A 12,289-nucleotide genomic window follows, 5' to 3' on the forward strand; every position below is an offset into this window, starting at 1 on the left:
GGGCGGGCGGGCGGGGGAGGGAGGGGGACCGGGGGCGGGGGCTTTCGGTTTGTCCCGCGGTTTGAATTTGGCGCCGGCGGAGCGTTGCGGGTCACGTGCGGGGGGCGGGTCGGGGCGGGTCGGGGCGGGCGCCCCCCCAATCAGGGCGGCCCAAGTTTGGGCCGTCGCCGCGGGAACGGGCGTCGGCGGCCAATGGGAGCCGCGCAGCGCGGCCCGCCGGGGCGCCCCGACCCGCCACCGGGCCCCCAGCCGGAGCACCCCACTGCCAGGTACCGATGATAATCCTCATAATAATAATAATAATAATGATGGCATTTGTTAAGCGCTTACTACGTGCAAAGCACTGTTCTAAGCGCCGGGGGGGTATAACATCAATCAATTCATCGTATTTATTGAGCGCTTACTGTGTGCTCTCCATCCCCTGGCCCCCTCCTCCCTCCCGTCCCTTCTGCCCTTCTCCAGCCCAGCCCGCACCCTCCGCTCCTCCGCCACCGCTAATCTCCTCACCGTTAGGCCTCGTTCTCGCCTGTCCCGCCGTCGACCCCCGGGCCTGGAATGCCCCCAATCGCTCTGCCCATCCGCCAAGCTCGCTCTCTTCCTCCCTTCAAGGCCCTACTGAGAGCTCACCTCCTCCAGGAGGCCTTCCCACACTGAGCCCCTTCCTTCCTCTCCCCCTCGTCCCCCTCTCCATCCCCCCCATCTTACCTCCTTCCCTTCCCCACAGCACCTGTATATATGTTTGTACATATTTATTACTCTATTTATTTTACTTGTACATATCTATTCTATTTTGTTAGTATGCTTGGTTTTGTTCTCTGTCTCCCCCTTTTAGACTGTGAGCCCACTGTTGGGTAGGGACTGTCTCTACATGTTGCCAATTTGTACTTCCCAAGCGCTTAGTACAGTGCTCTGCACATAGTAAGCGCTCAATAAATACGATTGATGATGATGATGCAGAGCACTGTACTAAGCAGCGTGGCTCAGTGGAAAGGGCCCGGGCTTTGGAGTCGGAGGTCATGGGTTCAAATCCAGGCTCCGCCACTTGTCAGCTGGGTGACTTTGGGCAGGTCACTTCACTTCTCCGGGCCTCAGTTGCCTCATCTGGAAAATGGGGATTAAGTCTGTGAGCCCCATGTGGGACAGCCTGATTACCTTGTATCTACCCCAGCAATTAGAACAGTGCTTTGCTGATAGTAAGCACTTAATAAATGTCATCATTATTACTAAACACCTGGGAAGTGCAAGTTGGCAACATCTAGAGATGGCGACATGATCAGGTTGTCCCACGTGGAGCTCACAGTCAGTCCCCATTTGCAGATGAGGTAGCTGAGGCTCAGAGAAGTGAAGTGACTTGCCCAAGGTTACACATCGGACATGTGGCGGAGTCGGGATTCGAACCCATGACCTCTGACTCCAAAGCCAGGGCTCTTTTCACCGAGCCATGCTGTGATCTCCCGGACCCCCACGTCCAGCCTTCTGTTGGGTAGGGGCCGTCTCTATATGTTGCCAACGTGGACTTCCCAAGAGCTTAGTACAGTGCTCTGCACACAGTAAGAGCTCAATAGATACTATTGATTGAGCCCCCCGCGCGTCTCCCGTTCCCCCAGGCCAGATGGACTGAATGGGGGACCTTTTCCAACCAAACTCTTCCCCACTCCCCGCTTGCCCACCTACCGCCAGGCTCTGCCTCAGTCATTAAACCAACGCTCTTCCTCTCTCCTGTTTTCTCTCCCTTTCCTCCTTCTCCTTTTCCTCCTCCTTTCATTCATTCAATCATATTTATTGAACGATTACTATGTGCAGAGCACTGTACTAAGCGCTTGGGAAGTGCGAGTTGGCAGCATATAGAGACGGTCCCTACCCAACAGTGGGCTCACAGTCTAGAAGGGCCACTCAACCTAATCTTTTTTTTTAATGGCATTTATTAAGCGCTTACTATGTGCAAAGCACTGTTCTAAGCGCTGGGGAGGACACAGAGTGATCAGGATGTCCCACAGGGAGCTCACAGTCTTCATCCCCATTTTACAGATGAAGGAACTGAGGCTCAGAGAAGTTAAGTGGCTTGCCCAAAGTCACACAGCTGACAGTTGGCGGAGCCAACCCTACCCTACCTCCTTCCACTATGTATAGTTTTTGCAGGATGGGAACGGAGCCCTTCCTAAACCCGGGGCCCAGGACCACCACTCCCGTACCCCCCAGAATTGATCCTCTCCGACCTTCCCTTGGGGGTTACCGTGTGTTTCGGCGGGCAGACAATGGGAAGAGGGGAGAGGAGGAATGTCGCCTCATCCCTCCCTGACCCTGTTTGGCCCCCTGAAGGTGAAGCTGTGACCCCTGGCCTTCCCTGCTCCAGCGGGCACCATGCAGGTGCTCTTAGCCGTCCTCGCCACCCCCGTTGATGCCTCCCGGGAAGAAGTCCCGCCGCCCGCTCCCGAGAGCCCAGCTACTGTTCCGTGAGGAGCCGTTGGAGGGGCCCAAGCATCCCTACGGCTCGCCCCAGCCCACCGACACCCGCCCAAGACCCGTCCCCACCAAACCCATCGACCACAACACCGCCACTTCCTGGGTAAGCAATGGAGGGCCTAGCCCAGACTAGGGGTAAGGGGCAGGGGATTATTTATTAAGCACTTTCGACGCATCGGGTGCTGTATTTGAGAGTGTTTAAGGAAAGCCATAGGCCCTGTCTTCCAGTCTGATGGGAGAGGGGAGGGAGGCAAGCCAACACTGTACTGTAGTCGAACGTGGGAACAGGAGGCAGCAGCGGGCCGTCAATCTAAGGGTGGAATGTGAGGGAATCGAGGGGCCCGAGAGGCAAGAGGAGAGACCCATGGCCATCTGGCTTGTTGAAGGTATCATCTTATTCTGTTTTGCTCCTCAGGTGATCTCCCAGTTTGAGGGTTCCACAGGGGGCCGACGTCCAGCCCGCCAGAGACCCCACCGGGACCCAATGGGCAACTCCAGTCGGAAACCCCAAGTTTGCAAGTTTCTACCTCTGGCTTTTTCCAGCCTCCAGGCACCCTGCAGGGAGCCGGCTCCCACGAGCCCCCCCGCAGTCAAGAGGACTGGCCGGGCCAGCCAGAGCCCCATGCAGGCCAGGGGGCAGGCCGGTCATCAGCCTCTGGTGCCCATGTTAAGCCCTCCGAGCTGCGGCCACTTGTCTGGCAGTGAGCTGGCCAGCCCCGGGTTTGTGTTTCTCCCACCGGACATCCAGACCCCAGAAATGCCCTCCGGGAGGGGCTCCAAACCCCCTGAGCCATCTCCCCGCCCCTTCGGGGGTCTCCTCTCCCACTCCAGTCCCCCGGAGGACTCAAGCCCCGGCCCCACCCTGGTGCTGGACACCCCGGAGGAGAGCTATGGACTGAAGGTGACGTGGAGGAAACGGCGTCACCTGCTAGCATACCTGAGACAGCGGGGAAAGCTGAGCCAGAGCCAATTTTTGGTGAGGAAGGGAGTGTAACCCTAAAAGGACGGACCTCCGTCCCTAGGGGAGGACGCGGACACCCTGCTCTTGGGGAGCCGCTCCAAGAAAGGCTGTAGCAGCAGCCCCCTGGGGATGGCTCCTCCCTCCTTCTTGTTCCTACCAGTTACAGGCTGCTGGAGGAGAGTCGGGAGGCACAGAGGGACACTGGATGGGGGCACTGGATCCCCCTCAGAATGGGCACTCAGCACCCCCCCAAGACCATGTTCCTTGCCGTGAGCACCTGCTGCTGAAGGAGAAAGCAGAAACTCCATCTCTCCTGGGAGTAACACTGCCACCAGCCACAGGGCCTTCGAACCCTCAGGGTTCATTGATGTGCCTAGCTCAGACCCAAGGAGGGTCACTGAAGAGTGTTATGGGCCGGCGGGGGGAATCACGTAGGCTCCTCCTGGCCTGTCCTCCTGGAGGTGAGCTGTCAAGTTCTCCAGAAGATGGGGAGATGGATTTGTAGTCCTGAAGTGTTTCCAATTTATGTAAATAAAAACTGATTCCAACCTCAGGCACTGTTGTCTGCAGTGGCATCTCCCCTCTGGCACAATTCCTGTATTCCTAACGGCCCTCCCCCCTGACTTTGGGGGACAGCGGGTGTGTCTGCACCCTTAGCCCTGGCGGCTCCCCTCCAGCATGGTCCCCAAGGATCTACCTCCCCCTTCCCCTGAGGTCCGGAGACTGGGGTATCTGTCCCGTCAGCAATAGCGGCTCCCCTCCAGCACAGTCCTCACGTTCTTGCTTCCCATTCATTCATTCATTCATTCAATCGTATTCATGGAGCGCTGACTGTGTGCAGAGCACTGTACTAAGCGCTTGGGAAGTACAAGTTGGACTTACAAGTACAAGTTGTATTTATCTCCCCTGAGAGCCAGATAACTTGGTTATCCACCCGGTCAACCCCCAGAGCACCGGTATCTCCCCAACAGAACAGTCTCTGCACTGCGCTAAGTGTTGGGTAGAAATACACAAGTGGAAATGGCACATAGGCGCTGGAGTTCAGGGGCCTCACATTCTAAAACTAAGAAGGGAAGGGGGCGTGTGTATTTTGCGGGGGAAGGGAGTGATGATGGTGGCATTTATTAAGCACCTACTATGTGCAAGGCACTGTTCTAAGCGCTGGGGAGGTTACAAGGTGATCAGGTTGTCCCACCGGAGGTTCACAGTCTTAATCCCCATTTTACAGATGAGGTAACTGAGGAAGCAGGTAACGTTAGAGAAGCAGCGTGGCTCAGTGGAAAAGAGCCCAGGCTTTGGAGTCAGAGGTCATGGGTTTAAATCCCAGCTCTGCCAATTGTCAGCTGTGTGACTTTGGGCAAATCACTTCACTTCTCTGGGCCTCAGTTACCTCATCTGTAACAATAATAATAATAATGATGGCATTTGTTAAGCGCTTACTATCAATCAATCAATCAATCAATCGTATTTATTGAGCCCTTACTGTGTGCAGAGCACTGTACTAAGCGCTTGGGAAGTACAAGTTGACAACATATAGAGACGGTCCCTACCCAACAGTGGGCTCACAGTCTAGAAGGGGGAGACAGAGAACAAAACCAAACATACTAACAAAATAAAATAAATAGAATAGATATGTACAAGTAAAATAGAGTAAAAAATATGTACAAACATATATACATATATACATGTGCTGTGGGGAAGGGAAGGAGGTGAGATGGGGGGATGGAGAGGGGGACGAGGGGGTGAGGAAGGAGGGGGCTCATGCACAACACAGACATTTTATTCCATACAGATGCATGTGGTCTTACAGAGGCCAAGCTGCCAAGGGGACAGAGACAGGAGGAGAGAAGGAGGGGGCCAGACTGCCATTTATATGGGTAGTGTGCCGGGGGAAACCACTTGGCGCCTTCCCACTCTAGGATTTGCTACTGATTCTCCCCACCCCTCATTCGGCTCCTCGTGGAGAGATGGATGACACAGGGCAGTCGCACACACGTACACGCAGACATACACGCACACACACACACACACCCCAACTACTCCTGTCCCTGTACCCCGCTCCCCCAGGGGCACCCCCCTCGGGCGGGCAGGTGAGTCTGTACTCTTGAAGCCAGAGACGGGGCAGATGACTCCAGATGGACTGGACCCGGAGGACGCTGCTCTGTCTAAAGAATGAAGGGCCCCAGGCGACTTCACACCCGGTCTTGGGGGTCCATCCTCAGAGCACCTGTGCGAACCCTAGACCTGTTTCCAGAACCCGTCTCCCCTTCTGAAGAGGGGCAGCCCCCTCCCCCTGCTCTGGTCCCCACACCAGAGACGCACACACATCCATCACCTCCAGGAATTGCCAGAGATTTGTGTGGCACCCATGGTGCAGTGTTTGACCCTTAACCCCTACCCGAAAGAAATGGCATTGTCTGAAGGAAGGGGATACAATCGTGGGATGGGGGCGGGAAGGAGCGTGCGGGGGCGGCAGCCTGGTGCCAACCGATGCCCTCATGGTGCGGCCAGTGCAGTTTTCATGGTACCCCAAGAGGAGCCGGTTAGTCATCCGCCGTCCGGGGGGCCGACAGACAGGTTCGGATCAGCGCCGCGGCCTCCGTCCTGTCCATACCCTGATGTCCTTGGGGAGGCAGGGAAGGATGAGGGAGCCAGGTCTCCCATGACACATCGGGAGCTCAGGTGCCTTCCTTGGTCCTCTGAGTGGGCTGGTCTGGAAAGCTTCTCCAGGGAGGCAGAAGGAAGCTGGACTTCTGCCTTTTCTCCTCATGCAGCCAAGGCCCTGAAATTACTGCCAGGAGAAGCGGCAAGGCCTAGCTGGTAGACCTCAAGGCTGGGAAGTCCGAAGGATCTCAGTTCAGATTCCAGCTTTGTCCCTGGTCTGCTGGTCTCTTCTCTAGGCCTCAATCACTTCATCAAACCGCCTCCAGGAACCAAACTCCGTGCAAAGCACTGTTCTAAGCCCTGGGGAGGATACAAGGTGATCAGGTTGTCCCACGTGGGGCTCACAGTCTTCATCCCCGTTTTACAGATGGGGTAACTGAGGCCCAGAGAAGTGAAGTGACTTGCCCAAAGTCACACAGCTGACAAGTGGCGGAGCCGGGATTTGAACCCATGACCTCTGACTCCAAAGCCTGTGCTCTTTCCACTGAGCCACGCTGCTTTTCTAAAGTCTGTAAAATGGGGACTGTGAGCCCCCCGTGGGCCAACCTGATCATCTCGTAACCTCCCCAGCACTTAGAACAGTGCTTTGCACGTAGTAAGCGCTTAATAAATGTCATTATTATTATTATTATTCTCCATGGTGAGTGTGTGTGTTTTGCGGGGGAGGGGAGCTCTGCAGGTGGCCGGGCCTCCCCTGCCTTTGACTTAAGCGCTTAGTACAGTGCTCTGCACACAGTAAGCACTCAATAAATACGATTGATTGATTTGACAATATCAGGGGTGATCTCCCTAAAATTTCCCCAGCCCCTACCCCATTCTTCAACTCCCCCATCTTTCCCAACAGTATCTGTAGAGGAGATCTGCTTTCTCTCAAAATCCACCCCCTCCAGTTGCAAGTCCAACGCTATCCCTTCGCACCTTCTTTGAACACCGCCCGCTCCCTAACTGCCATCTTCAACTCTCCAGTGGCTTCTTCCCCACTGCTTTCAAACAGCATACTGAGAGCTCACCTCCTCCAGGAGGCCTTCCCAGACTGAGCCCCCTCCTTCCTCTCCCCCCGCCTACTCATTCATTCATTCATTCAATCGTATTTATTGAGCACTTACTGTGTGCAGAGCACTGCAATGATGGCATTTGTTAAGCACTTTCTATGTGCAAAGCACTGTTCTAAGCACTGGGGAGGATACAAGGTGATCAGGTTGTCCCACGTGGGGCTCACAGTCTTCATCCCCATTTTACAGATGGGGGAACTGAGGCTCAGAGAAGTAAAATGACTTGCCCAAGGTCACACAGCAGACGTGGCAGAGTCGGGATTCAAACCCATGACCTCTGACTCCAAAGACCGGGCTCTTTCCGCTGAGCCACGCTGCTTCACTGTACTAAGCGCTTGGGAAGTACAGGTTGGCAGCATATAGAGACGGTCTCTACCCAACAGTGGGCTCATTCATTCATTAATTCAATCGTATTTATCATTCGATCGTTTTTATTGAGCGCTTACTTCATCACCATCATCATCAATCGTATTTATTGAGCGCTTACTGTGTGCAGAGCACTGTACTGTACTAAGCGCTTGGGAAGTACAAGTTGGCAACATAAAGAGACAGTCCCTACCCAACAGTGGGCTCACAGTCTAAAAGGGGGAGACAGAGAACAAAACCAAACATACCAACAAAATAAAATAAATAGAATAGATATGTACAAGTAAAATAAATAAATAAATAAATAGAGTAATAAATATGTACAAACATACTTACATATATACAGGTGCTGTGGGGAAGGGAAGGAGGTAAGATGGGGGGTTGGAGAGGGGGACGAGGGGGGGGAGAAAGGAAGGGGCTCAGTCTGGGAAGGCCTCCCGGAGGAGGTGAGCTCTCAGTAGGGCCTTGAAGGGAGGAAGAGAGCTAGCTTGGTGGATGGGCAGAGGGATTGGGGGCATTCCAGGCCCGGGGGTCGACGGCGGGACAGGCGAGAACGAGGTATGGTGAGGAGATTAGCAGCAGAGGAGCGGAGGGTGCGGTGTGGGCTGTAAAAGGAGAGAAGGGAGGTGAGGTAGGAGGGGGCCAGGGGATGGACAGCCTTGAAGCCCAAGGTGAGGAGTTTCTGCCTGATGCACAGATTGATTGGTAGCCACTGGAGATTTTTGAAGAGGGGAGTAACATGCCCAGAGCGTTTCTGGACAAAGACGATCCGGGCAGCAGCATGAAGTATGGATTGAAGTGGGGAGAGACACGAGGGTGGGAGATCAGAGAGAAGGCTGATGCAGTAGTCCAGACGGGATAGGATGAGAGCTTGAACTAGCAGGGTAGCAGTTTGGTTGGAGAGGAAAAGGCAGATCTTGGAAATGTTGCGGAGCTGAGACCGGCAGGTTTTGGTGGCGGCTTGGATGTGAGGGGTGAATGAGAGAGCCCCTTCTGGACTGTGAGCCCGCTGTTGGGTAGGGACCGTCTCTATATGTTGCCAACTTGTACTTCCCAAGTGCACTACTCTATTTATTTTATTTGTACATATTTATTCTCTGTATTTGTACATATTTGTACATATTTGTTCTCTGTCTCCCCCTTCTAGACTGTGAGCCCGCTATTGGGTAGGGACCATCTGTATATGTTTTCAATTTGGACTTCCCAAGCGCTTAGTACAGTGCTCTGCACACAGTAAGTGCTCAATAAATGCGATTGATTGATTAATTGATTATTCTATTTATTTTATTTTGTTAATATGTTTTGTTTTGTTCTCCGTCTCCCCCTTCTAGACTGTGAGCCCGCTGTTGGGTAGGGACCGTCTGTATATGTTTCCAACTTGGACTTCCCAAGCGCTTAGTACAGTGCTCTCCACACAGTAAGCGCTCAACAAATACGATTGATTGATTGATGGATTATTCTATTTATTTTATTTTGTTAATATGTTTTGTTTTGTTCTCCGTCTCCCCCTTCTAGACTGTGAGCCCGCTGTTGGGTGGGGGGACCGTCTCTAGATGTTGCCAACTTGGACTTCCCAAGCGCTTAGTACAGTGCTCTCCACACAGTAAGCGCTCAATAAATATGATTGATTGATTGATTATTCTATTTATTTTATTTTGTTAATATGTTTTGTTTTGTTCTCCGTCTCCCCCTTCCAGACTGTGAGCCCGCTGTTGGGGTGGGACCGTCTCTAGATGTTGCCAACTTGGACTTCCCAAGCGCTTAGTACAGTGCTCTGCACACAGTCAGCGCTCAATCACTACGATTGAATGAATGAATGAATGAAAGAAAGCAAGAAAGGAAGAAAGAAAGAAAGAAAGAAAGAAAGAAAGAAAGAATGAATGAATGAATGAATGAATGAATGAATGAATGAATGAATGAATGAATGAATGAATGAAACAGCGCTGGAGGGGGTAAACGGGCCCCAGCTCCCTTCTGCGCAGGCGCCTCCCTCTCCCCTTAGAAACCACCCCGCAACGCTAGGCGTCGGCGGCAGCCAATGAGGCGTCGGCGTCGGGGCGCGAGAGCCAATGGGAGGCGCCGATGGTGCGGGGTGCGGTTGCTAAGGGCGGGCGGCGGCTGGAGTGTGGCTGCGGAGGGGCGGCGGATGGAGGCGACGCGGCCGCGGCCCGCGCGCGGCGGAGGAAGGTCAGCGCGAGGCGGCCCTGGCGCGCGCCTCGGCCGGGACTTTTTCCCTGCGGGCCCCGGGGCGCGCGCACAGGGTGGGGGGTGGGGGGGAGGGGAGGCTCAGCCGACCCCGCCCTCAATTTCCCCCTTTCAATCAATCGTAGATATATATGTATTTATCATCAATCGTATTTATTGAGCGCTTACTATGTGCAGAGCACTGGACTAAGCGCTTGGGAAGTACAAATTATAATAATGACATTTGTTAAGCACTTACTATGTGCAAAGCACTGTTCTGAGTGCGCTGGGGAGGTTACAGAGTGATCAGGTTGTCCCACGTGGGGTTCACAGTCTTCATCCCCATTTTGCAGATGAGGTAACTGAGGCCCAGAGAAGTGAAGTGACTTGCCCAAAGTCACCCAGCTGACGAGTGGCAGAGCCGGGATTAGAACCCATGACCTCTGGCTCCCAAGCCCGGGCTCTTTTCACTGAGCCATGCCAGCAGTATATATGTTTGTACATATTTATTACTCTATTTTACTTGTACCTATCTATTCTATTTATTTTATTTTGTTAGTATGTTCGGTTTTGTTCTCTGTCTCCCCCTTTTAGACTGTGAGCCCACTGTTGGGTAGGGACTGTCTCTATATGTTGCCAGCTTGTACTTCCCAAGCGCTTAGTACAGTGCTCTGCACATAGTAAGCGCTCAGTAAATACGATTGTTGATGATGATGATGATTTATTGAGCGCTGACTGTGTGCAGAGCGCTGGACTAAGCGCTTGGGAAGTCCAAGTTGGCAGCATCTAGAGACGGTCCCTACCCAACAGTGGGCTCACAGTCTAGAAGGGGGGAGACAGAGAACAAAACCAAACGTATTAACAAAATAATATGACCCGCTCAGACCGGCCTCAGTTTCCCTCACTAAAATAATAATGGCATTTATTAAGCGCTTACTATGTGCCAAACACTGTTGTAAGCGCTGGGGACGTTACAAGGTGATCAGGTTGTCCCACAGGGGGCGCACAGTCTTAATCTAAATCTTTTAGACTGTGAACCTACTGTTGGGTAGGGACTGTCTCTCTATAATAATAATAATAATGTTGGTATTTGTTAAGCGCTTACTATGTGCAAAGCACTGTTCTAAATGCTGGGGGCATACAAGGTGATCAGATTGTCCCACGTGGGGCTCACAGGCTTAATCCTCATTTTCCAGATGAGGGAACTGAGGCACAGAGAAGTGAAGTGACTTGCCCAAAGTCACACAGCTGACACGTGGCGGAGCTGGGATTTGAACCCATGACCTCTGACTCCAAAGCCCGGGCTCTTTTCCACTGAGCCACGGAGCTTCTCTATATATGTTGCCAACTTGTACTTCCAAGCGCTTAGTACAGTGCTCTGCACACAGTAAGCACTCAATAAATACGATTGAGGATGATGATGATGATTAATCTTCCTTCCTCCTTCCTCTCCCCCAGCCCCCCTCTCCATCCCCCCGTCCTACCTCCTTCCCTTCCCCACAGCACCTGTATATATGTATATGTGTTTGTACATATTTATTACTCTATTTTACTTGTACATATCTATTCTATTTATTTTATTTTGTTAATATGTTTGGTTTTGTTCTCCGTCTCCCCCTTCTAGACTGGGAGCCCACTGTTGGGTAGGGACTGTCTCTATATGTTGCCAACTTGGACTTCCCAAGCGCTTAGTCCAGTGCTCTGCACACAGTAAGCGCTCAATAAATACGATTGATGATGATGATGATGATGATTAATCTTCCTTCCTCCTTCCTCTCCCCCCTCTCCATCCCCCCCGTCCTACCTCCTTTCCTTCCCCACAGCACCTGGATATATGTTTGTACATATTTATTACTCTGTTTATTTATTTTACTTGTACATATCTATTCTATTTATTTTATTTTGTTAATACGTTTGGTTTTGTTCTCCGTCTCCCCCTTCTAGACTGGGAGCCCACTGTTGGGTAGGGACTGTCTCTATATGTTGCCAACTTGGACTTCCCAAGTGCTTAGTCCAGTGCTCTGCACACAGTAAGCGCTCAATAAATACGATTGATCGATTGATTAATCTTAATCTCAATCTTAATTGATTGATTGATTAATCCCCATTTTACACATGAGGTAACTGAGGCCCAGAAAAGTGAAGTGACTTGCCCAAAGTCACACAGCTGACAGTTGGCGGAGTCGGGATTTGAACCCATGACCTCCGACTCCCAAGTCCGTGCTCTTTCCACTGAGCCACGCTGCTTCTCAGGCTAAAACGGGCGCAGGCCCTCCGCCCCCCTCCGTGGCCGCTTCCCCTCCCCACAGCACCTGTATATATGTATGTACAGATTTATTACTCTGTTTTACTTGTACATATTTATTTTATTTATTTTGTTAATGATGTGCATTTAGCTTTAATTCTGTTTATTCTGACGACTTGACACCTGTTCACATGTTTTGTTTTGTTGTCTTGTCTCCCCCTTCTATAATAATAATGGCATTTATTAAGCACCTGTATGTACAGATTTAGTACTCTATTTATTTTACTTGTACATATTGTTTTATTTATTTTGTTAAATATTTGCATTTAGCTTTAATTCTGTTTATTCTGATGA

At 51.9% G+C, this 12,289-nt stretch overlaps 1 protein-coding gene across 2 annotated transcripts; it reads left to right on the forward strand.

Moving 5' to 3' along the window:
- Positions 1 to 225: 225 nt before the first annotated feature.
- Positions 226 to 3,966, forward strand: RHNO1 (RAD9-HUS1-RAD1 interacting nuclear orphan 1). 2 transcript variants are annotated; one of them, XM_038767954.1, is made up of 4 exons: positions 226 to 269; positions 2,354 to 2,566; positions 2,879 to 3,439; positions 3,585 to 3,966. In XM_038767954.1, exons 2-4 carry the CDS (start codon positions 2,399 to 2,401, stop codon positions 3,927 to 3,929), a joined length of 1,074 nt encoding a protein of 357 aa, XP_038623882.1. In that variant the 5' UTR covers positions 226 to 269; positions 2,354 to 2,398; the 3' UTR covers positions 3,930 to 3,966. The 2 variants fall into 2 exon arrangements, with proteins under 2 accessions (XP_038623882.1, XP_038623881.1); XM_038767953.1 differs by lacking the exon at positions 226 to 269 and having other exon boundaries at positions 2,326 to 2,566.
- Positions 3,967 to 12,289: the final 8,323 nt, after the last annotated feature.

This window comes from Tachyglossus aculeatus, chromosome 27 (genome assembly GCF_015852505.1).
Source record: "Tachyglossus aculeatus isolate mTacAcu1 chromosome 27, mTacAcu1.pri, whole genome shotgun sequence".
Classification (NCBI taxonomy): domain Eukaryota; kingdom Metazoa; phylum Chordata; class Mammalia; order Monotremata; family Tachyglossidae; genus Tachyglossus; species Tachyglossus aculeatus.